This window comes from Aspergillus alliaceus (genome assembly GCF_009176365.1).
Source record: "Aspergillus alliaceus strain CBS 536.65 unplaced genomic scaffold BDW43scaffold_2, whole genome shotgun sequence".
Classification (NCBI taxonomy): Eukaryota; Fungi; Ascomycota; class Eurotiomycetes; order Eurotiales; family Aspergillaceae; genus Aspergillus; species Aspergillus alliaceus.
The window spans coordinates 720,747-746,411 of NW_022474685.1; the positions used below are offsets into that span (position 1 = coordinate 720,747).

The 25,665-nt window shown below is 45.8% G+C and overlaps 6 protein-coding genes across 6 annotated transcripts; 2 read left to right on the forward strand and 4 right to left on the reverse strand.

The window, feature by feature from the left end:
* Nucleotides 1-1,610: 1,610 nt before the first annotated feature.
* On the reverse strand, nt 1,611-3,810 carry BDW43DRAFT_260363 (Zn(II)2Cys6 transcription factor). The gene is made up of 3 exons (XM_032040193.1): nt 3,417-3,810; nt 1,772-3,361; nt 1,611-1,693 (listed from the first exon to the last, which is right to left on the reverse strand). Exons 1-2 carry the CDS (start codon nt 3,497-3,499, stop codon nt 1,912-1,914), a joined length of 1,533 nt encoding a protein of 510 aa, XP_031905796.1. The 5' UTR covers nt 3,500-3,810; the 3' UTR covers nt 1,611-1,693; nt 1,772-1,911.
* A 1,805-nt stretch (nt 3,811-5,615) lies between these two features.
* BDW43DRAFT_260369 (uncharacterized protein) lies at nt 5,616-9,998 on the forward strand. The gene is made up of 2 exons (XM_032040194.1): nt 5,616-6,270; nt 6,330-9,998. The coding sequence occupies exons 1-2, from the start codon at nt 5,921-5,923 to the stop codon at nt 9,409-9,411; spliced, it is 3,432 nt and encodes a 1,143-aa protein (XP_031905797.1). The 5' UTR covers nt 5,616-5,920; the 3' UTR covers nt 9,412-9,998.
* A 3,966-nt stretch (nt 9,999-13,964) lies between these two features.
* On the reverse strand, nt 13,965-14,735 carry BDW43DRAFT_305850 (uncharacterized protein; the record flags this gene model as incomplete). Its single annotated transcript, XM_032045881.1, has 2 exons — nt 13,965-14,453; nt 14,517-14,735. 2 exons carry the CDS (start codon nt 14,733-14,735, stop codon nt 13,965-13,967), a joined length of 708 nt encoding a protein of 235 aa, XP_031905798.1.
* A 930-nt stretch (nt 14,736-15,665) lies between these two features.
* On the forward strand, nt 15,666-16,219 carry BDW43DRAFT_260373 (uncharacterized protein). The gene is made up of 2 exons (XM_032040195.1): nt 15,666-15,788; nt 15,839-16,219. The coding sequence occupies exon 2, from the start codon at nt 15,890-15,892 to the stop codon at nt 16,112-16,114; it is 225 nt and encodes a 74-aa protein (XP_031905799.1). The 5' UTR covers nt 15,666-15,788; nt 15,839-15,889; the 3' UTR covers nt 16,115-16,219.
* A 4,098-nt stretch (nt 16,220-20,317) lies between these two features.
* On the reverse strand, nt 20,318-22,221 carry BDW43DRAFT_260375 (Inosine/uridine-preferring nucleoside hydrolase domain-containing protein). Its single transcript, XM_032040196.1, has 4 exons — nt 21,941-22,221; nt 20,973-21,864; nt 20,668-20,914; nt 20,318-20,611 (listed from the first exon to the last, which is right to left on the reverse strand). Exons 2-4 carry the CDS (start codon nt 21,624-21,626, stop codon nt 20,436-20,438), a joined length of 1,077 nt encoding a protein of 358 aa, XP_031905800.1. The 5' UTR covers nt 21,627-21,864; nt 21,941-22,221; the 3' UTR covers nt 20,318-20,435.
* On the reverse strand, nt 22,010-25,289 carry BDW43DRAFT_319238 (uncharacterized protein; the record flags this gene model as incomplete). The annotated part of the gene is made up of 4 exons (XM_032048864.1): nt 22,010-22,118; nt 22,159-22,251; nt 22,673-22,756; nt 24,529-25,289. 4 exons carry the CDS (start codon nt 25,287-25,289, stop codon nt 22,010-22,012), a joined length of 1,047 nt encoding a protein of 348 aa, XP_031905801.1.
* Between the last annotated feature and the right edge of the window lie 376 nt (nt 25,290-25,665).

Consider the following 25,665-nt stretch of genomic DNA (forward strand, 5'->3'; position numbering starts at 1 on the left):
GGTACAATGGACAGCTGAACTCCCCACCAAGAACGACCGGCACTTAAACACGGCGAGAATCGTCCCCCGCTAGACAGAGTGGTCCTGTGCAGGCATCTGACCGACCTGCAAGTGATCCAGGAAATCACACACAGGTACAGGTAAGAGAAACCGTACAGTATGCAACGATACTCTCTTGGCTAACGAACGTATCCTGATCCAGTCACGCGAGCCATGTACCGATGGTGGCCGACAAGCTGCCGCCGAGCCTTCGTTTCCGTTGGTGCGGGGGATACGGCGACTGGACGAGGAGGATCTGCAGTTAGCCAGTCAAGCTGCGCGGCTTGTTGGCCAGTACTGACACCTGTGGGAGTCTTATACCCTTAAGCATGCTAGCTACCAGATCCTGCAAAAGGAGAACGGACGGCTTTGACTCTCTAATATGGAGCCCCAGCAGGAGAAAGAGCGTATGGAGCAACGCTACACTAGGCAAGAAGCTCTCCTACAGAGGTTTCTCCAGGTCTTCCACAAGGTTCAGGAGGGCATTGCGCGAGTCTCCGACGGCTTGGATACCGCCGTATTGGAGGGAGCAACGGAAACCCCGGTGCAGGCCATTCAGGAGAAGCCGCAGTGATTCTTATCCTGTTGTGTTGTCTCTGGAGAAGGCTAAATATGAGGGAGCACCACAGATAGTTGGGGTTTGCCATTAAGTTTATAATTAAGTTAATTGACACTTCATATAGTGCTCTAGGGCCGCAGTAAAATGATTTAGTGCTGGCCAAGCGGCTTGATGTTTGTATTGCGGTATGCAGACTTACTAATCTGGATGTGTCTGTCCAGGTCCATTAGAACATTGTTGCATGACAATACTTGGTGCTCGAAGCCCGCCTCAAGTAGGTACGCTAGGCAATCGATGACCTGACGATTAGCAGCGTCATAATCTGTGACTAATTGGATTGACCACTTGTGCAAGGATAGAAGCTAACTGAACCTCGCTCGGGTAGGCGTCACACGCGATAATATGGTCCAAAGTAAGAGTGTGATTATTCACCACAGCATACAATACACTATTATATTTAAAGATTTCTCCCGCAGTTATAATATTAGTGTGTTAGACATGCTTGAATATCCGCAGCACTTTGTCAGCGTTATGCTTGGAGAACGCGCGTACGGTGAGGAGACGAGGGATTAGTGCAATGGACAGCAAGAGATACAGGCCCTTCTGAGGTCAATTGGGTACACAGTGGTTGAATGGCCGACTGGGGAAGCTACAGGCGCCATCTGAGCGGAACCAGGTCAGGTAAGCACATAACCAAAGCTGGGGAGGAAGTATAGAGGATTTATCTTGCCTCAGCCAGCACATTGCGAGGTTTTCTCGCATTGCTGCACGGATTGTGGCTGGGTCAGCATATGAATAAATGCTAATGCAAGTCCTATTATGGAACCAGTAATAGTGAAAGCCGTTATTTTTATTGTACTGATAAATCTATGGCACTGTTAACATTTTGTCTCCCTTAATATTTTACAAATATAAAACTGGATATGTTTTACTGTAATTCCAATACGTATCCGGCATAATTATATTGCTTTACAGTTGCTTTAGAGAATATATGATCTCAACCGAGTACAGAGTGACCCCCAAGGCTGGAGAGATGGGCCGGGACAAGAAAACCGTGGCATATCTTGGCTAGCGACAGATAAATATGTAAACATGCTATAGATAATATGGAAATCAGCGACCGTTCACTAATTGGAGAGAATCCATCAACGTCGGGCATATGAGGCGACAGACCTTGGAAATTGCTTGCCTATGTCTATTGATTCTGTTCCCTTTACCTTTCTCACCCTCCACCTATTAATACGGCTTTGCTGGAAGCAGCATCGGAATTTTATTGAAGATAGGCTTGTGTAATTCTTATACTAACAAGCCAATCACTTTGAATTTTCGATAGTTTTTCTGACGGGGAGGTGCACATTAAAGCCACGGACGGGGGACCAGTCCGCGATAGTCTCAACAGATCTGAGAGTATCCAACAGATAATTGTCACCTTTGTCGTCGACCACTTCGGCCACCTTTTGCATGTTTTTTTTATCCTGTCTTGCCATTTCCGCTTTAAGAGACTCCAATGTAAGATACGCGGCTAAATTCGAGTTTGCCCAGCCTTCGCAATGCGGCCAAACCAGGAGAGACCGGATTGCGCGCAAGCGAACACGGTAGTCTGGACAACTGGAGGCCACGATAAAAAGTCCTGGTATGACCCCTCCGTCGAGTGTCATAGTTGGGCGGGCTGACAGCTTGTTCATCAAGGCTTCAACTGCCGATACCAAGGTGATATACTCCGGTATGAAAGCTTCTGGGACAGCGCTGCGAAGAAGGCAGATTTTAAGCGGGAGGGTCTGAGAGAGGCACTGTATTCGGACTAGGTCCGCTTTTCGTTTCTCTCTTTCATTAAGGTCTATATATGAGTGTTTGCAGAATATTTCAAACTGGTGCATAAATGCATGATAACGGGAGAGGAGTTTCAACTGATTAAAAGATAATGATTCATATTCCTGTATAATTTCTTGTGGCGATAGCTTCCAGCACCGAGCAAGGAAAGGAATGCCAGCATTCAACAAGTGGCTTAAAACATCCTGCACTTCTGTAATGGTAGAGAATGCTACAGCACAACTTGAATCGAGTAGTTCATCATCCAGGCCAATGTCTATATGGAGCTGTGGCTTACCACCACCGAAGTGACAAGCTTGGGCATCCAGACGGGTAAATTCAGCCACCAGGAATTGTTCAATGGGGGTTTCTAGAGACTGGTTCGCCTTGAATTCTTTCAAGACCCTTAGTCCACTCTGTAGATGTCTGATTGCACTCTCATAGTGTCCCCATAAGATTTCAGATATGATATAAAGCAAGCAGCACAGAAGCAGGACTTGATATAATTGAGGATCATGAGATATGCTTCGTTTGTTTAATGAGGAAAAGGACCGTGACGATTGATCTAGCGCGAACCTATGACGCATACTATAGAGATTCGCACCGGTCAGACGCATTCCGTTTTCCTCGGACACTTGATGGATAGCGCCCAGCATAATCACTGCGTGGTATGCGGCTTGTTCCGCGTGGCTCATCTGGAGAACCAATTGTTGCCATAGAGGTGAATCCGAGAGCCCAACGAGACTCGGGATAGAATGATGCTGGAAGTAGGAAAAGAAGTGTCTCTCTTCTGCAGTTGTTACCCAGCCAAAATGAGTTCCAAATTTCTGCGGGCATGGCAACATCTTGCTCTGGACCTTCAGCCGGTGCAGGTCGTACCCATCACATTTTCGTCCCGTTAAGGTGCAGTTTTTGCACAGGCCTGGGCTTTCGTCGCATTTCACATGGCGAGCTCTACGGACAATTAGCCAAGGCATAATCGTTACCCTAGTTACATTCCCATACTCACCGGCAGGTTCGGCATCCTGTAGTTGATCTTTTCCCAGAAGCTCTACGTTGTTTTCGAGTTGGTAAAGGATGTTGCTGGCTCATTGTCCCCAGGAAAAAAGGATGGAATGTGAGTGCTGATCGTCGGGTACTGGATGTGCTGTACTGTGTGGACGTCAGATCGAAGAGAGAAGAGGCTCGGCTGGTAAGTCAAGTTTATGAGACAGCCCGATGATTCTCAAAGATTCGACTAGTAGGTGTAAGGCCTCCCCATGAGACCAATCATTGCCCAGGCTTCATCTTTAAACTGGGGCTCCGGCTCGGCGTGGTCCATCCTGGTTACCCATGATATCCGAAAAATATTCGAGTTAACCATACACCGAGGTAACTAAGTAGTTAACTAGTGCTGATTCGGCTAGTCACCAACATCCATTGATTCTCAGTGGAGCACTTGACTTGATATATATGGCATCCCACGAACAGCCAAGTTAGCCTAATGGATGCACCCATAGTTAGTCTCAGCAAATAAGGGCGCACGAGAGAAAAACATCTGTAACGTCAAAAATTTCCACGTCCCTAAAGCTTCTGCATTTTTGCGCCCTTGATTTTCTTCAGGGCTTGATTTTCTCTTGTCGTCATAAATTTCTACGTCCTGTACTTTCTTACGTGGTTTACCAAAATTGAACGACCAAAACCGCAGGTTACAGGCCAGCCGCCCTCGTTCAAACAGTCGGGCGCCCCGAAACTGGTCATGTGACATACCTAGCGTGCCCATTACCGCTCAGGGTTTATGTTACGAGGCTTGTAAACTTTTCAATACATGACATTTTCTATACCCACTACCTTAAGCTACAAGTTTTAGGTATTTATAAACTATTTAGTTACCATTTCTTGACTATTTGTCAACATCTATTGTATTCGGAATACACGAGTAATTCTATGGCCGAAGATATTAATGCATGAGGGTCTGAATTCCTGAATCTCTGCCTCTATCTCAACTACTACATACTGCTCAACTTGACAGGTGTATCAATAGTCAAAACAGGAAAAGTGAGGTCAAAGATGGTCATGGCGATGGCTGACTAATCTGGCATTTCCTAATTCTGAAATAGTGGTCACTTTGGTTGATACTATTTATTAACTGATTACTATATTTTATAATTTATATTTTGTAACCTTGCTTCTCTCCAGGTGTAGGGCGAGGTCCAGTTGCGGGTAAGCGACGCGTCTGTTTTCTGGCCTCGTTTCGCTCCGCCACCTAGCGTATCGCGTTCCTGGTCTTCACTAAGGTGTATGGAATGTTGTGCGCTCCTTTGGGGTCGTCTGCAAACAGGCAAAGCATCCGTGGATGCTTTTGTATCAGAATCACCCACTGTTCTTTCGGGATTGGTAATCTATCGTACAGAGATTCTCTGATGTTGTGGTCAGGTGACATGGTTGCCGCCTTAGGCTCCCTATCGGTTCTGACATTTGATATGAAAGGACAGCATGTTCTGTAGCCACAGCTTCTCTCCTCTGATTCCATTACCGCATCCAATTCTCCATGCTCCTCGAAAACGAAACTCAGCAGTCGTACAATATCTCCGGTTCTTCGAAAAGTGCGAAAATCGGCTAGAGTACATGTAAGCTTATTACGAGAATTTCTGTAACGCATTGTAGCCTTTTCTAGTTAAATGTGGCGACCAGGTCGACAAATCTGCGGCGGAGTGGTGTGATGAAGAACCACCGAGCAGGGGCAACAAAGCGAAGCTAAAGGTCTTCTGACAGAAGGCACAGCAAAAAATTCTTGCCAGAGGTGGAATGAGGTCATTAAAAGTTTATGATAACCTGTTAGTGGTCCGACGGCAAGGGTTCTATCTAGAACAGCCGGTCGCATAGCGGATTTCTTCTGTTCTATGGCTCACCCCTTTGTCGCCTTTGCATTTCCTTGGTAAACCACATAGCTGACGCTTTTTAGGTCACATCCGAATAACCATACCTTGTGACTATGATCGACATCCACAGAACAAAACGCCCGTTTATCAAGTACGCAGCACCTCTAGCAAACTATTATATTATTACCAGAAATTCTTCCCCATGTAGATTCCACCTTCAAGAGATATTTTAGGTAGTTACCTGAATTTGAATTTGCCACAGACCACTTTCTACGTTTTGCCTTTTTTTTTTTTTTTTTTTTTTTTTTTTTTTAATATATTTTTTTTTTTTTTTTTTTTTTTTTTTTTTTTTTTTTTGACCTTGACCCTGTGACGAAATATTTATGGCTGGGTTTGTTTGAGTATTATTCTGAGCTGTAATATATACCGCCCGTTCTGCAAGAGCTCTTTTCGCTCTGTGTAACGAGACTGTGCAGCTGCCTTATTATTCGGAATCCCTCTGTCCCGACAAGGGCCTCATAGCAAAGCGCTGAAAAAGTTACACGTATCCTACATTTATTGTTGAAGGATATCTGTACACAGGGCAGTGTCTGGCCACGAACAATGCCCCGTTAGCTCTTTTCTCGCCACTGAGATTTGACATTCCCTAACAATGTCTGCTGTTGAGGAGGCCTTTTTGGCTGCAGCGGCCAATTTGGAACATGTTCTGCCGTCAGGGTTCGACGCGACTGCTTCATCCACTGAACCCTCAGATGCATCAACAGACACTGCCCATGATCTACGCTTTCACTTTCCCGGGGAGCCAAGCGATGGGAAAACGGCTTTCGAAAAGCAATTTCTAGGATTTATACGTCACATTCAGTCTCTGCAATTGAGTGCTCTAGAAACTCAGATACCCTGCGCGGAACTGGAGAGTGATTCTTACCAGTCTGCATTGCCCACGCCTTATACCAGGCCACTCAACAGTCGACTGTGTCCTGCGATGAAAAGAGGGTCTGAATGGTATGGATTGGATAATAAATAAATTTAATGTGATATTCCGACACTGACTGGTTAATTAGGTTGGATGGAGGTTGGGATAGCAACTATATCAACTGTAGCGCAGGAGATGTGTTTGCACGCGATGATAATTGTTCCTACATAAGACAAGCGCTTGGTGAGCAAAATCAGGAAATAAAGCTTCCACGAGAGGTGGTTTCAAGTGTTTTCTCCGAAATACTTCTTCATCGTGCGGGGAGCAAGAATGGTCATCTTGTGGCAGAACTGCAGAAGCATCGTCAGATGAACAAAGCGCTTCGGACAGCACTACAGGATATCACGAAAAATATTAAACAGATTGCTAATGGGGATCTCTCAACAAAGCTTTCAATTGATCGGTTGGAAATGGACACAGACATCATCACTTCTAAGATCACGAGTAATGTCATGATAGATCAACTGCGAGCTTTTGCTTATGAGGTGTCCAGGGTTGCATGGGAGGTAGGAATGGAGGGCCTTCTTGGTGCTCAAGCACAAGTTCCCGGAATGCACGGCGTATGGAAGGAGATTACCGAGAATATCAACTCCATGGCATTGAATTTGGCCAACCAAATTCGGGAAATTACTGCGGTCACGACAGCAGTGGCACACGGTGACCTGTGTCAGAAGATCAAAGGGCCCGCAAAGGGTGAAATATTTCAACTGCAGGACACCATCAATACTACGGTAGACCAAGTCCGTACAGTTGTCACTGAACTGAGCCATGTCTCCCGTGATGTCGGAATCAAAGGGGTTCTTGGCGGACAGGCCCGTATATATGGGTCTCAAGGAATGTGGAATGAACTTACTGCCAATGTCAATGCAATGGCCAACAACCTGACTATGCAAGTTCGTGCCATAGCCACTGTAACTACCGCGGTCGCAAATGGGGACCTTACTCGGAAAGTCCAGGCAGACTGTAATGGAGAGATCCTCGCTTTGAGGAGTACTATCAACTCTATGGTTGACCAGCTCCGACAGTTTGTCCAAGAGGTCACCAAAGTCGCAAGAGAAGTGGGGACTGATGGTGTGCTAGGTGGCCAGGCAACTGTTAATGGCGTCAATGGTGTTTGGAAAAGCCTGACACAGAATGTTAATGGAATGGCAATGAACCTGACAAACCAAGTCCGTGAATTGACAGATGTGACCAATGCTGTGGCTCGCGGGGATCTTACCAGGAGTATCACAGCTAATGTGAGTGGAGAGATTTTGGATCTCAAGGAAGCGATGAATAGGATGGTGAGTCGATTAAATCAGATTGCATCGGAGGTTTGTAAAGTGGCTCGTGAAGTTGGTGTCGATGGTACCCTTGGTGGACAGGCTGCGGTTCCCAATGTCGAAGGAGAATGGAAGGTGCTGGCAGACAATGTCAATATGATGGCGGCCAACCTGACCTCACAAGTTCGAGCCTTTAACCAAATCACTAATGCCGCCACTGATGGTGACTTTAGTAAAATAATTACAGTGAGCACCTCTGGCGAGATGGACGAGCTGAAGCGAAAAATAAACAAGATGACCTCCGACTTGCGTGATAGGATTCAGCACAATATTGCGGCTATGGAGGCTGCTGAGCTGGCAAACAAGAGCAAATCGGATTTCCTTGCGAATATGAGTCATGAGATACGAACGCCCATGAACGGCATTATTGGCATGACTCAACTTACCCTTGATACAGATGATCTGGCTCCGCACACCCGGGACATGCTAAATGTGGTCCGCAACCTGGGAAACAGTCTCTTAGTGATCATTGATGATATCCTCGATGTCTCTAAAATCGAAGCGAATCACATGGAGATCGAAGCTGTTCCATTTAGCCTGGGGCAAGCTATATTTAAGGCCCTGAAGACTCTTGTGGCTGCATGTAGTGAAAGAAGCCTTCGCCTCATATACCACACCAACCACTCGGTGTGTGATTATGTGGTTGGGGACGCGTTTCGCCTGCGGCAGGTTATTCTAAATCTAATTGGAAATGCAATCAAATTTACTGAGACTGGAGAGGTTGTGCTTACTGTCAACGAGACACATTCAACAGCTTGTCCTCCAGGCAAATGTTCACTCGAGTTTTGCGTTTCGGATACAGGTATCGGCATAGAAAAGAGCAAATTAGAATTGATTTTCGATACCTTTCAACAAGCGGATAGCTCTATGACAAGACGATTTGGCGGCACCGGACTTGGCTTATCAATTTCCAAGAAGTTGGTTAAATTGATGGGAGGAGATATATACGTCACGTCCGCCATGGGTGTCGGGAGCAATTTCCACTTCACATGCGTATTTGCATTGTTGAATCGATCCATCAAGGGCATTACCAAGGAGCTTACACCATATAAGAGCTGTCGAGTGCTGTTCGTCGAAGACCCTGATAAATACACCAGTGGCGATTCAGAGCACATCAAGCTGATTCTACAGGAGTTTGGCCTTGACACTGATATTGTCAATATTGAAGACTGTACCTCCCAACCAGGAACTCTGGTTCCGCCCATCACAATTCCACATCGGCAATATGACGTCTTGATGGTGCAGACTATAGAATCCGTATCTCAACTGAGGGGCTTGAATACATTCAAGTCTCTCCCTGTTGTTCTAGTCTGTCCTGTGGTGTCAGTCGATATGGAGTCCGCACTAGACTTAGGCGTAATATCCTATGTGACAACTCCCTGCCGCCCAATTGATTTAGTTAACGGAATCCTCCCTGCTCTAGAAAGCCGACCTTTACGCAATCACTCAGGAAATCCTCACCCTTTGTTCATCCTGCTCGCTGAAGACAACGAGGTAAACCAGCAGGTAGCCCTCAAGATGATAGAAAAGCACCATCATAATGTGACTGTAGCTGGAAATGGACAAGAGGCCCTGGATGAATTTCGGCACCAACAGTACGATGTAATTTTAATGGATGTTCAAATGCCTGTCATGGACGGATTGGAGTCGACGGTCCAAATTCGCGAGTACGAGAGAGCCCACAGTCTACGCCGCACTCCTATCATCGCTCTCACGGCTCATGCAATGTTCGGCGACCGGGAAAAGTGTATTGCAACAGGAATGGACGACTATCTCCCCAAACCGCTCAACCAGACAGAGTTGATGGAAAATATCCACAAGCATGCCGCTCTCGGGGGGAGCCTATGACTTATATTGATGTTTCATGACTCAGCTGCGCTAGTAAGTACAAAGAACAGGTAGTATGGCTATAAATAGCTGTATCTCTCCCCGTAGATAGTACTGACTATCAACAAAAGTTCAAAGTTTTAACGCGAGGGGTCGGATTATGAAATCTCTCACACCCCTACACCCTCCGATCGTTGGGAGGAACGACTAGGGAAGAGAACAAAACCTATGAACGACCGGAGGGAGTCAAGTCTCCCTCCCGCTCCACTACAGAGAAAATATCATTACAAGATAATGTTCAATACTGTCGGTCTGTCCCAGGCGCAGATCGTGTGTTTGATTGAGCAGTGAATTAGCGAATCCGCGGCAATGAGCCAGGCTGACTCGAACGTATTGCTGTCATTTTGCAGAGGTGTACACTCTCTCTTTGCAATGGTATCACTGCATATCGTCTCAACAATAGTCAAGCTAAACTATGGTCATCCGCGACATGTACTCAGAACTTATGAACAGCTATTACTATCCCGGTTATAGCCACGGTGTCTAAAGTGGAGCTGTTCTATGTAGAATTTTTGCATTCTGGAATCCAGCCAAAGCGTATACTAGAGATGTCGAATATACAAGACCTGTGTTGATATCCTACCTTATTTTTAGCATTATATTAGTCTATATTATAGCTTTTGTCCTCCTGATCTGTTATTTGTTGAGATATTAGTCTCGAAAAGAGGTATTCCATATGCAATACAGTAGCTTGCCGCTCGGGCAGAAGACCACTCGTAGATAGACTACATCATATGCCCATTCAAGGAAGTGTTTTAACAAAATTATCACTGTAAGAGGGGTCAAAATGCGTTTGGTTGTCGATCAGATTTCAGCTCAGCCTTATGCTGTATCTATGACGATCCTATACACATTGGAAGAATGTATCATTTATATCTAATGTGGCGATCTAACAAGGCATCAAACGTAGAGAGCGAAAGAAGAAAAACCATCATACAGGGGCTCTGAGAAATCTGTGTTGTAGGATCGGATCACCAGTGAATAAAGTAGTTTTGGTGCCTCAGGCAGGATTCGACCTAGGCCCTGACGGTATCTGCTTTTCCGGTACCATCTATGATATATGTATTGCAACTTACGTACCAAGTATATTTCTTGTGAGCCCTAATCGGTTGCATGCGTTTCGGTAACAGTTTGCCTTGGAGGAGGATTCAATTTATCTTTAGAGACCAGCATTTCTGATGACATCATAAAATATGTCCATGGTTGGAACGTGGGTTATAAATAAACCTTGTTACTAAGACCTACCTATAGCAGATGGCGTCTAGAGCATTCCATTTCTATCACCTGCTATATACAGGGAAGGGCAGTTCTGATATTCGCCTCCCTCGAACCTACCCAAGGCATGTTCTCTGTGCTGACACTAGATGTAACCCTTACCGTGTAACTTTACCATAGTTTATCGAATTATTGAGCTAGACTTGGCCATTACAAACACAATCATGCTTTAGAAGGCCAATCGGAACCACCAGTATGGTCTAGAGATCAGGAACCATGGCCTATACTAGGCTGTTGAAGTGCATTATGCATTAGTAAGCAAAAATAAGGGGTTAGGCTCTATTCCTCCTAATATTTTTGTACATCATGAGCTTTGGTCGATGGGGCCCTTATGTTATCACGTTTGACCCTATGGGTATATTAGCAAGATCATTCCACGGTTTCTAAGGCCTAGCCGTTGTTTGCCTTTTGGAAAATAAGAATGGGTTGCTCCTAGAGCGGCTGGTCTTAACGCTTAGGGCAACAAGAGGTTTTGGAGTGGAGGGACAGCCCCAAACCTAAAGGCATTTCTAATCATTCTTAGAAAATGCGTGAGAGTCTGCCTCGGGGCACTTGTTGCTCGTTCCCATCCATTAACTTATATGCTGTCTACACCTTCTCTCGCACTACTTGGTCACCATTCTTTATGTCACGAATCTCCTTTCGTTATGCCAAACATGTATTTAATTCTATGGCCTATACAATGTGGGCACAATAAGGTAAGCTACGCAAGGAAACAGAAAGAAGCAAGAAGAAGGAAAATTTCCCACGGAGACGGGGGTGGAAACAACACTATATAACAACCTGGCTAGCCAGAAGGAAGTGGATGTTATTTTCGAACCACTCCCAAGCGTTTATTTTCTAGTAACTCTTAGGCATGTCCATGAATACTGGAAACTCAGCAAGACCCTTACTACCTAAAAGCTTATTACAAGAAGATCCACATCCGGACTCTATGTCAGGTACCGACTTGAAGCGAAAGCGCCAAAGTACAGCTTGCACAGCCTGCCAAAGAAAACGTATAAAGGTGATTGATTATATGGGCCTTTTCTTACTTTCCTCTTCAGATTTCTAACCACTAATAGTGCACTGGTACGGCGCCTTGTCAGGGGTGTACTGCCGCCGGGTTTGAGTGTATATTTGACTTCTCGAAGGACAAGCGCCGCAAGGAAGCCTTGCTAAAGGCGCAAAGAGATGCATTGGAAACCGACAAAATCCTTCTACGGTTAGTCCGCATTTTGTATTCTGAAACTGATGAAGTTGTCAAGGAACTCAGAAGGAATATAAAATGTGCGCCCTCACTTCAAGAGGCAGTAGTAACTTTGCGATTATTATTCGCGCGGTAACAGGTCCTATATGTCTTTGTCTTTGATCACTCGTTTTAAATGTCTATATTGACCTCACTGGCATGCTAGAAGTCTAACCTTAATTTGACCAGAGGACGGCGTGAAAGTAAGGACTACAAAAATTCATATCAGATGCACTATATTGCATGTTGATGTTTAGATCCCGAACCCAGTTCTAAATGTACAGATATTCTGGTCCGTTGCATTTACCCTGGCTTCTCCCCTTGATATACACACCACTACAACTATAGCTATCCATATTTGCCTATTTACACTATACCATTACAAGCAGGCAGAAATTAGAGCCTTGAGAAGGCTCTGTGCTGGCTTTATTCCTTGTCATTCTATTTTGAGCCCTCATGGCCGCGACTACGAATCCTGTTGGATCTCGCGCACCTCACTCTTGCGCCACTAGCAGTCTAGACTGTACATAGCTCTTCTCAAATAGCTTCATCAATAATCAAGAATTCTTCTTCAAGAATTTCTTTGAGATATACCAATGCGAAGTCCAGGAGTGCGCTGATAGGTGCTGCTTCTGCTTACCTTCACAGAACTTGGTGATGCCTCAGCACTGTATTGAGCGACGAGGCTTGTTTTATAAGTTTGGGAGCCCAACCCTTTGGGCATTGAGACGGTCTATAAACCTCATTTAGTAGCAAAGCTGGTATACTTGACAAGCAGGAAAGTCACTAGTGGCTTCTACTTCGTGTAACTACCGGCTCTACGGGGTTAATCTATTTGCTAAAGTTCTTAGCTGAAGATGGAGCTGGTTATATCAATTACATTTTCATTTCTCTGGATCCCATGGTAGAGATGGCCAATATTTGTAGGCTGCCGTGCCAACTGATCTGGCGTTAGGAACGAAATTCGCGAGCAGTCTAGGGCCCTCTTCCACGGCGGTGTAAGGCCATCAGGGAATACGCTGTTCGCCGGGAAGGATACGCGAACGTTGTCACAAAACACGAACTAAACATGGTATTGATCATAGTTTGCGACCCCTACATTTAGAGCGCCGGCAAAGTCTTCTGACATACTGTTTCCTTAACGGTTCTCCTTGGTGATAAAGCTTAAATGAAACTTACGGGACTTACCCATAGTGTAGGCTACGGTGGCGGGCAAAAGCTGCAAGTAATCCAGCTGTTCTGCCCAGTGACATCATAACGTATTTCACCCCCGAGTCGGCCACCTGGGTATCCCATAATAAATGGCACATTTTATAATCACATCTCAATACTTAGAGATGGTAGCTATCTCAAATATAGTATTTGAACCAATATGCCCTTATAGATATATATATTAAACAGAGGAGATACTGGATTCAATAGTTTAACTGGTAATATAAATTACAATGTATTTTTGGTAATCTATATATTGCAGCATTAAAATTCTTAAAAACGGGATTTAAAATTTTGTAAATATAAATAATGTCTTTATGTAACCTTTATATATATACATACCCATTTTCGTATTACTCCTCTATCTTATTATTAAGATATTGTGGTTATAAAATGTGCCATTTATTATGGGATACACAGGTGGCCGACTCGGGGGTGTGGCCGACTCGGTGAAATACGTTAGCACGTAAGTTACACTCATTGAATTGGAACACATCCCCCTCTTCCTATCCCTGCTTACGAAAGCTGCAGTTTCAAAGCGACCATGTTGTTAGCACTAAACAGGTTGACAACTAAATGACATGGCATTCGTTATGTTTCATCTGGGATTCTATTCTTCAAGCAGCGACAATTACATATCTCTATACAGAACACTTGTAAAGGCACATTGTCCACTAATATATGGCAGATGCAGTAAGAAGTGAATATAACAACAAGCCACCAATTCCCAGGATGAATTGTTCACTTAGTAGGGTATAATGAAAAGTCTCATCGATACAATCTTCACACCGATACAACCTCACAATGTTTCAATCTTGTTTTGCAGTGCTTGGAGCTCAAACTGAAGACTGATAATACGATCATAGGCATTCTGCAGAATCAATGCTTTTCTACCCGGCCTCAACCCCTTCGCCGACTTGACATCGGTACCTATCGTCCCAGCCTCTTGTTTGGTGATATCCTCAAGTTGTTTGAATCCGGCATTCAGATTCGCTCTGTAACGTCTCTCAACCTGATTGTGTGCCTCCTTCCGCTGGATACAGATGCTCGGAGCATCCTCACTCTTGTCCGAGGATGTAGATGGGCAGAGACGCTGCACAGAGCTGTATTGCCGTACGGCTGGATGCGCGGGTGAAGAGTCTGAACTAAAGTCAGGAGTAATCGACGTACGCATTGACTCTGGAGGTCTTGCTGATTCATCAAACAGCATCTGCTTGTGCGTTAGGTACATCGTTCCTTGGCTGCTACTCAATGGCGCCGGCGCCTCGTGGCAAGTCATACCGAGAACCTTGTAGGTACGTTAGCACCGTACATACTAGGTAGTTTCAATGGGTAGTTAATCTATTCTCACTTTGGGAGAAGTGGAGGTATCACACACGAGCCCCTCCATCATATCAAAGCTGCAAGTCTCGCCGGGTGAGAGGTCCATAGACTGCAGCTGAGCGTGGGACGTTGACCGGCTGCAGTCATAAGGCGTCGACCAGCTACCACCGGGAAGCACTGGGAAACCCATCCACCATTGGTCGGTCTGACTCGTAGGGGAATTGCCGTCTGCAAGGTAAAAGTTCATCTTAAATAGGGTTAAATAATATAATCCTAAAAATATATATTTGAAAGGATACATAATAGGCGAAATTCAGGAAGAGTTTTCCAGGCCTTTTAAACTGCTCCGGAGGCCACACGAAATGGACTGTTGCCGCATACGAGGGCCAGTATGTCGAGAGTGGCGGGAAGGGCTTCCAGCTACATCAGGACCAGAAAATAGATTATTATGGACATGACATTTGGCAAGTCCCCGTCGTATCCAATGGGCTCTTTGAGCATCAGAGCTGCAGCCATACAAAAGCAGAGAAGCGGGGTTTCTGAATTGTACCTTTGGTACTCCGATCCAGGCCCCGAAAAATAGAATATTTTGCCACCCTCTTCCAACACGAGCAGCCATATAGATCGAAGTTGTCCCAGGGATTAGGACACAAGTGGTATTACGAAGATATAAATTACACGATTGTAAATACATGTATGGTATAGGATCGCGAACGGCATTACCAACATACCATAACGGAAGAGTGTATATGAGAGGTGAAGGCCCGAGATAGCTTCTTAGATCTTCTTAGCAGTGAGCAGTCGCAACCACCCCCACTGATACTTGCTTGCGACGCAGGTGTTGTGAGAATGGTTAAGCAACACAGCCAGGTTAATACTGGATGGCTCTCTTCCTGATACGAAGGGATCAACTACCATAAGTGGACCGTCGGTAGTAATGTATGCGCCACGCTGTATTAAGCGTGGAAGATCGAAAGGGTACTGGGGACCTCCGCGATCAAGACAGTGGGTCTGGTCCGTGCCAGCTGCCATGACGTCGCTGACCATCAGTGGCTTTTGTGTACAATAAGCCCATGTCTTGTGGATCTCCCTGTATCCATCGTTTCTTCCCACATTTACTGCGACATGGAAAGTGAGAATAAGAACTCCGAGGCTGAAGTACGATTAGTCAGTCATTCCAACAGCTGTTAACTTGCACTTGCTTATTTGTGGGGAACAATAGCCCCTCTCTGGGCGGAATAAACGCCTCGTTAGTGACTACGAACAGCTACTGCCTCTCAGAGGACTACTTGAGTCTAAGGTAATTCTCATAATCGAAGACCCACGAACATCACAGCTGATATCAAGAAGAGACGGACCTACTTCGACTCTGGCGATTTCGCTCTTTATGCGGCTAATAGAATGAGTGGTGACGGCGTCATTCAAACAGGCACAGCCCATCCCACGCGAGAGAGCATTTCCCATCCTTATGCCCCTGTTCCCAGCACCGGCAATGTCAAAACGGATGCCAACAAGGGATTACATGCAAAAAGCGCAAGCCCCCAAATAACAGAGTCGTCCTTTGTTCCAGGTGCAAGGATCGGACATGCAAGTCCTTTAAAGAACGAGGTGCAAATGGAGGACTAGTGTCAACCAAAATTACCACTATCAACCACCACCCTACTCAATTCAGACTAGTGTCCTGATTTTCATTCTAGGGTATGATTACGCTATATATCGCCATGATATCGTATCGTTTAGCGATCATTTTACGGCCTCCTAATATCGCTCATTTTATCACTAGATCAGAAACCAGACCTCTTCATTTTATGATTGCATTCCTTAGGATTCAGCGGTAGGTAGCTAAATAATACGGAAGCCCACATTCCTGATACCTACTACCCTGAAACGAACGAGGAACGAAGTGAGAGAAAGGGAAAAAGTAAACGAGCCTGCAAGGGCGTACACAAAAGTGTATGGCGTTTTTGCTGTAGAGAGCTCTTTCCACATACGCTTCTCATTTACTCTTGATTTCTTTTTCTGGACAAGTCTTTTTTTGGCTCTATCTTCTCCTGGGAAAAGTCTTGTTTTAGCTTAGGGCTCTAGGGTTTTATCTGCAAGTTCTATTTCAATGACCGCTCTATTTTCTGCTCTCCTGCAGTCATCATACTCATGCACAATATGACTTATTGCCACGTGCGATTTCACTGAAGTGCTCTATCCACATTGCATAGGCTTTGAGTTCTGATAGATACAACTCACTCTCCTGACCGCCTCTTTGAATTAATGTGACTTGTCTTTCCCTATAACTATTAATCTTACCATTTGAATTTCATCTGTACCCTTTTAAAATCTCATTTCGCCATATTCGCCATTTCGACCTCGTATACTCCAGAACTGGGAGATTCAGCACTGGAAAATGCTGTAATTGCGGTCGTCAAATTCGTATATCTGCAGCTATCCAGCCACCTCTCTGCCCAGTCTGCCGTTTACCACAGGTGCCCCCTCTTATTGAAACTCATCCTTGCTTAGACTGTCAGATACCCATTCGTGCAGAGTCATCTGATGTTCTCTGTGCCCGCTGTCTATCATCGCGGGCCACTCATCCAGTCACTAGTGGTATTCTTCTGTTCATGTTGTTCTTACTATAATCTATGACGATCACAGCAGCCATGCTATATCACTGGCATATCTAGTGCAGGGGTTAAGATCATATTCAGAGTCGCGAATATATCTGTGGCGGACCACCTGACCACCCACCGGCTTCCGCAGATAATGGCACTCGACACGACCCCGATCACTTCAGCCATCTGGAAAATAGATGTGAAGAAAAGATCGACCAGGCAAAATCGGAGCTTTAAAAGCCCTTGGTTGCCTCAAGACGTTTAGAGGTATAAAGATAACGGGATATTCTTCACTAATACGAGAACATTCCAACGTGGCCTGTATTTATGGAAGATGCATGAAGGGCCAATTAAGCCTCCTGTTTCAAGACAAGTGTATATATCAATGTTTTACAGGTTATCCGGAACATCGGTACCATCTTATTGTTAAAGTAAAACAAGATTCAGAGAAGCATATTTGAAACAGTATCGTGTTTCGCCTTTCTCTTACTTCCTAGCATGGGAATAATGTGTACAGATTATATTTGCCACACAATGACAGCTCAGATTAGCCCCCCAACTGCGTAGGTTATCTTTGGGTGAGATCAAAGCATGAACTGCACCAAATATGCTCCTCGGACCACCATATGGTGGCTAAATCTACCTTTGGCTTATCTGGAGCGACTTGCCCCGCTTGTAAATAAGTCATCTGTATACTCGATGCTATGGCCTTACTCGAAGAGAACAGCTTGTTGCTCGTGAAGAAGTTGTGCATCTCCAGAAACCACTGCCACCTACTAATGCCCTCATTGAATTGCAGCTACAGGTAGTATTGCCTCATTTATTGATATATCTAGTTGGATAATCACCGTGGGATCCTTTCCATGGACCACATAGGGAATAGGCTGCTTGGGTAATGATGTAAAAAGAGTAGCATGGTACCTCTGCGAAGTATATTCTGCTATGACTATCACTGCGAATTTAGAGTTAGCCCAATCACGCCAATTGATGTGAAGTAGCTTAGACGCTTTACTCTAGCTTACGAGCTTGCGGCACAGGTAGGGCTCGCCTTATAAAAGTGAGGGCTCAAACCCCCGCCCAGAGACCGACCAAGTCATCCCTCAGTAAGCACTATCACCGATAGCGTCCGCTATCGCCGGAATACTCGGTCTTTCAGAAACTTGAGCAATAGCGTGCTACATGATAAGCCCCTAGATCTCTATTGCAATGGCCTGTGTTGTGTATTATTGTACTCATGGAGAATAGCGCAGACACACCTCTGTCTTGTCCAGGCCCTGCAAGGAATATACTATTTAGTAGTTCGATAGTCCCCTGAGCCTGCCGTAAAACGCTAATTGAGAGGCTGTCACAGTGGATAAATCCAAAATGTAGATTCCAGAGAACGAGGAGTTGACAAAAGGTCAGCAAATAGGGTAGTCAGGTTAAAAAGAAGAACGAGCCAGCAAACCTGAGGCTCGTACTTGACATCTATAATATAAAGCGCCTTTCCCGGCCGATATCCTTTACTTCCCGGCACTATGCCAACAAGGTGTATACTAGAACTGGTTTTTCAGCCTTCTAGTATTGCCCTTCTTCTCGTCTAACAACTTTGGTTCAAGCGAGTTAACTTACATACTTTGGGCGGAGCCTTCAAACGCCTCTTTCTTCTCCCGCCGGCCCTTTTTCTCCTAGCATGACCATCACATATTTAATCGCTCCCCCTATTGATTTGCGTAGCCTTTGCCGTAGGGTCCTCAGCTTTGGGCAGTCCACCAGTACATGTATACGTCTCTTTAGCGGCGCATCTACACTTGTGGTCTTCCCGAATTCGATAATACTGTGCGTGAGTAGCCAACCACGAGTGGCCAGCTTGCATCTGCATTAACAGGCGTGTTCCCCGCACGTGACTGAGCTGTACAGCCGTAGGGTGTGGATAGACGGAGGAGTTGATCCAGGAGACATATCTACACAGCCAAGGCTTCCCGTGGCTAAGCCTTAACGATTCCGTGCAGCTGACGCAAAGCAGCTTCGACAGGCCCGCTTGTTCTGGCCACTGCCTCGGTTTTCAGTCCAGTCAACTCTCGATGAGCGACCTCCAGATATTGAGGCTCCGACCAGAACACCGCAGGTGTCTCCAGGTTTGCTGCTTAAACATGCATCACCGGTATCTCAGCTAGAACGACATCGCTTCGGTTTCTCAGCCTCAGGTTCTTAGTGCAAGTAAGATAGTAGGGGAATTTCTCACATTCTCCGCTAGGACGACACTACTTTAGCTGGTCGACTTCAGGTCCTAAGTGCGAGTGAGGTAGCTGACTTCCGTCTCTTTGCACACGGAGACGCGCGTCAGTCCTCTCGGGCCACGTAGACAGCTTCATCAAACCCTACAGTCTCTAGTGAAATCGCCTTCACCATCAAACATACAATGATTATCTTCTGGGCCCGCTGTCAAGACCTTAAGAGTTAATCATTACAGCATTAGTTAATGTAATTATAGATAACATATTTGTTCAGATCTAGCCATTGATTGATCGATAGTAATTCGCGTTCGCGATGCCTATGTTTGGATCAATAGCCCTACTACTGATACGCTTATTGTGGGACGAAAGTTAGGCTGTCTTTTGTAATGCGTACATTCCATTGAAAACAGACTGTTACAAGAAAGTGTTCCAGTTGATGTCAGATATCTAACTTTTCGCAGCGACACGGTGGTCTGCATCATGATGTCATCACGCTTGAGGATATGTAGCATAACATAGTCGTGTAAGATGTAAAAGCACCCACATTGAGAACTTGTGAGAAACCGAAGCATATTTAGCCCTTGGGTTCGCGGCCTGCACTGAAAGATATAAAAGCAGGCCAAGGATCCTGACCCAGACGCCTACAGGTGGCAGGTGTGCTTGTTCAATCGCCCTGCTTCCCCAGACACTTCGAGATCATTTCACAGGCCTTAAGTCAAGAGCACTAGTAGATAGTTCTCGAGATCTGTATATGGTATTTGGGGTGCATACAGGTGGCTGTCGGGGGCACGCAACGCGCGGCCTCGGCGTCTAGTGAAGAGGGCGGTTGCTTGCTAAAACGAAATAATATACAGCAGGGATCTAGACAGGCGTATTGCTATAGTAACAAAGAACCACATACCAAGCTTGTATAACAAGAAAAGATAAATTGAAACAAAATCTCCTAGAGTCTATATGGAAAGATTATAATCAGTTCACAAACCAAAAGCGAGTATAAGGTATCTGGCTGTCGCGGCGAAGCTAGAGCAGACTGAAGTAAACAATGTGAACCTCTGTGGTAATCTACTATAAAGCGTCGCAGCGCGGTCCATCGATTTCGATCATCCATGCTGTTTCAGTTTTGAGAAATTAACGGCATGTCGGAGGCTCCCACATGGCTTGTTTCATCATGTCCTTAAGCACCTCGCCGTCGATTTGATTCACGTACGTGACGTTGCGAATACCGCTCGGCTTGAGGATTTCTTGATAGACATGAATATTTCCGTAACTTGGGCTTCCATATGATATATCAACATCAATGTAGGCTAGCATATATTAACGACATCATTCCTCCAATAGCAGGTTCGCTCCATAAACTTACCAGTGGTGGAGTTTGTCGCGAGCGAGCGATTAGCCATCAGCGCCGCTGCCGTCTCATCCCAGAATGGGAAATTGGTGCCATAGTGGTCATGGAAGAGCTTCGTATAGTCATTCTTTACGGCGTAGACCTCATCGAGATACTCTTGCGTGGATTGTACCTGGTTGGCGACATTGCCCGCCACAATGATCTCGGGAAAGTCGGCATTAAGCGCAATCTTGGCCGCCTCAGGATCTATCATCAGATTGATCTAGGTAGGTATACGGGTTAGCAGATATTTTCCCCGATGGGGAGGTTGTCCCGCATACATCAGAATTAATATTCGCCTGTTCGAAATCGCCTGTGACCTGAAGCATATTCACATCGAGATATCCTCCCATAATGACGAGCTCCTTAGCAAGCGAGGCGAACTGCGAATCCATTCGGACCGCTAACGCAACGTTGGTCAGCGCACCGCCGGAGTAAATGGAAACCTGGCGAGGGTATTTATGGACCATCTCCACCATGAAGCTCGCAGCATTTGTCGAGCGGTCGATCTTGGTCTTTGGAAATCCCTCAATGAAGGCAGAGCTGACGATTCGGTCGGGATTCCCCGATGTCGGATCGCTACCAAGCGCCTCTGCAGTTTGGTTTTCGGGAGCAAAGGCACCTTGCCAGGGAAGTCGACCATGGACCGTTTCCCATGCACGGAACCGCTCCGGGGTGTTGATGAGCGGGTATGTTGCCCCGGCGTACACGGGGATGCAGGTCAGGTTTCCAACTTCTAGGTTTGCCAGTGCATGATGCGCGCACTGATGCTGCCATGAGTTGGCGGTATCTAGACAAGTGTTAATGACAGCAACGAAACTGTGAACTACCACAGCTCCTACCAGAAACCAATCCCAGGATTTCGATGTCACCCTTGAGGGCAAGAAGTACCGGAAGAAAGCCGATTGCACCCCAATCATTGTCCATAATAGCATATCCTTTCTCCGGTTGGTTGCCCATCACGAGAGAGCCCAGGGCCACGCCGAGGAATATCCCCTGAGCAAGAAATCCAGTAAAACCCATGGTGATCGTCAATTGAAGTACAGTTCTCGGGTACGACCTTGCAGAGTGTCCATTGCACGAGGGGTATTTGTATATTTATATTCTTGCTTGCCATACTGTGGGCCGGGATACTGACACTGGATGACCCCGGAGTGGTGTTTTTGATCGCGCCTGTGTCCTTCTGTTTAGACGGGTCCACCGGCCAGAAACAGGAAGGATTCCTGCTCATCATCAAGATTGTACGTACAAGTATGTACATGCCGCTTTCAATCGTTACTGCGGATTCTCTTACTAATATCCATCTCCGTGGGGTACTCTAGGTGATCCACGAATTGGCGTGCTGTCGACCCCATTTCATGACGCGAGAGCGTCTCAAATCGGCCGTCTTCGACGGTCGTTCGGTGCTCGTTGTTGCGGCCGGAGACCTCCGAACTGTGGTCTCGTCGAATCTGCCCACTTCCCCACCCGGCAGCAATCGTCAGGCTATCCAGAGCGTGCGCTAGCATCGACGTTGGTTCGCGGGGTGTGGTCGAATTTGTTATTCTCCACGACCCTGAGCTGCAAAACTTGCTAACCGTAAGCAGGGTATGGAGCCTCCGCATACCTTCTTGGGCTTAGGGCATAGAGGCTCCACCAAACACGAGGTTGGTTGACAGTGCAAAGCGGAAACCTATTAGGTAAGACTCATCGGCATGGCTGCGCTTCACTAGCCGTGAGTCGCCGAGAAAGTAGCTATATCCTCATCCCCAACACCGCCACATTGTATATCACGGTCGGTTCTTTTGCATGCCCCAATGACCCGTCTGAGATTTCAAGAATCCAGATGAATCATCAGCTGTTTTTTTTATTTTGTCACAGCTGTTTCATGTTATAATACAGCTGTTAGTCCACCCAGACTGAGAACCACTGAGATAAGACTTCAGTTATCTAGGTAGAGGATAATCACCAATAGACGGACGATGGATCGAAATCTTTGTACACAAGATGTAAAACAGTGGATTTCATGGCATTGACATTTGCTATCGAGACAGAAGCCATCTTATGCACCAAGGCCGGAGTTACACTTTACGCGACTCTCTAAATAGTAGGTAGTTATGACAATGCCAGGGCCAATAATACCAGCGAAGGACTAAGCCAACACATTCTTATTGTATGGCCGTTCGGGGCAAGGATGGTGGACTATGAAGGCTGCTATACCAGTAGATAGCAACGCTAGGAGCTCCCAGCATGTTTTTGGTCAGACACAACACCCTAGCAACCTACCTGATTTACTTATAATTATTGTGGGCCATATAAGCAAAAGGTGCTTATAAACAAATAGGGCTCAAATCTATGCGATAGTCATCTCAGAGTATATACACTCCAGGACTCCCTAGGCAGACATCAAAATAGCCCTTTGTTCATTCGCCGTGATCAGGATGATACATAGTGAAGCAATGGATGGGATTGGCCTTTAAGTGTTATTTAACAGCATTCCCCAAGAGATAGGTAAACTTTAACCCGGCTATAGTTAAAGAAATTAACATCAAGGCTTCCACTGTTGACGCTCATTCTCGATAAAGTATCGAGGAGTCGATATGCAGAAAGTGAAGCTGACTGGAAATGGCTGGGTTATAAGGTGCGTAGTCCTTAGCTTCAGACTGGTATTTTAGTCTTTCTACTTTCCCGCCTACCTAAAGCATTTGAACTGCGCCAGTGATCCGCAATTCTGCTGCTTTAAGAGAATGTGGCACGGACTGTTCATTATATGGACACGATCAACCCTCAATACGTCTGTGAGGGACTCGCCCGCCGCATTAAAAAAAGACATTGCCCGGAGCACCTCATGCTTCCACAATCTACACACCATCTTTGTAATGAGTTGATAGCGCTTAATTTCTTCTCTATAATTACTCGCCAGCAGAAAGAGGCACAATGTTTGGTCGCCAACCAAACACTTAGCAAGGTACTATATATCTCAACTTAATGATAGTCTCGGTTGCCGAAATATTAAATCGTAGAAAAGACTTTTGAAGCAAATAAACCCAACCAGTGCTCCACAAAGAGTTAATTTTGTAGCCCCTCCTTACATTCCTGCAAGCTGTCAAACCTGGTTTTCCAATCATAGTACTCCCTCCTGAGGCATTCCTATATAGAGCTGTGGTTAACCCCCACCCCCGACAGAAATGCCCATGCCACATTTCCCAAGAGCCGATGATTTTTTCTTCTTCTTCCAGATTTCCAGCATGTACAGTAAGCAATATTCCTTCGACAGGAAGCCGTAATTGAGATATCTATAAAGTCAAGTAACAGGCAATAGTTTGAAAGGCAAAAAGTTAAGAGTAAAGTGCCGAGGATTTAGTAGAGCCAATAATAATACTCCATTAACCACAGAGATAGCAAATCTAGGCTCGGCATTTACATCTGTATACAATGCTCAAAGCTGAATAGAACAACCCTGTACTGTTTGACTTAGCTCCTTTCTACATTCCCTTTCATTTTTTCTCGCCACGTCCTAGGATAAGATGAAATTGGTCTTCGCGGAATACTGCATTGAGTTGGTAGCTTTTTCTTTTTGACAACATCTAATAGACATCACCATGCTGGAGGAAATACCACTGCCTGCGCTAGCAAAAGTTCCTTTAAAATTCACCAAACAACGGGCAGCCACATATTCGTATAAGAGACTTCCTAGCAGTAATTCCAGCTATGACAATTGCGGGACATCCTGTGTTGTTCAGTTTTCAGATTGGCGGTTTGTGAAGTGGCCTCCCGGGCATCGGACCATTAATAACCGAAATACATCCTGATACATCCTATTCATAATTTGGTATTTGCTCCTCATATTCCAGATACGCGTTTCGCGCAGTTCCAGCAGCCATACCATCACCGCCGAAAGTGGGGACACCGGTGCAGACTGCACTGCCAACTGGTGCTAGGTTGGCAGGATTTCCGGCAAACTCAACGTCGTCGCCAGGGTCAGGGAAGCGAATGTCTATACCTTCCTTGGTGATGCAACCGTTGATGTTGGCGATAAACATTGGAGGGAAACTGGCAGAGCGCTTCAGGACAACGTTCTCTTCTGGGTTTGCAGAGCGCTCCGAAGATCCAACAGCGACGGTGATCGGGGCACAGTTCATGTACATCTCGCGGTTTCCAATACGGTTGAACCAAGTCCAGGCAAGAGTATATTGGCCCGGATCGATGCCTTCAGGGATGGTGTAATGGAACACAGTTGCACCCTCTAAATCTGCGCCCCCGTCGAGGTTGCCCGCAACATTGGCCGGGCACCCACCTTCAATAGACTTGATCACCATCCATTTCGAGTCTTTTGACGGTTGGAGGTCACTGGTCAGACTGACCTGGCAGGAGCCACCACCATGGGTAGCACTGCCAATAAAGCTCAACGGCATGCTTTCGCCGATCCTGGCGACAGTCTCCCCGGCAGGAGCTTGGAAAGCGCCGGGCCTCAACTTGCAAGGAAAGTTGCTACCATCAGCTGCTAGCGGAGAGTTATCGAGAGTATCTTTGCCATATGGAGGTGGCTGTTTCAATATCATGTGAGAATTCACCACGGTACCCAGCAAAGCTGCTGCCATCAGGGCCGTGCAGAGCATTTTGGGTGAATTGTTCAAAAATTGCACAAAATTATCAATTGCACCAGGCGATCCCGAAGGTAAGGAAAAGATATTGCTTATAGCAGAGCAAAACAAAGCTAACGGATTTCGCGGAGGCTTTGGGTAATGGGGCGGGGGCAGGATGCGTCCAGAGAAAATACATGAATTTCGGGCAATCGAAGATGGGGAAGCAAGGGAATTTGTAGGCATAAGAGAGAAATAACGAAATGTCAGAGTCTGGGGTGGACAAAATAACTGCGAAGATGCAGAATGAAATCTAGAGCGAGCTTGTTAAGTGACGGATTGTTGTAAATCGAAAGGATCGGCGTGCACCCGCGTAAGAAATGAAGGGATAGAGTTGACGATTATAGGAGCA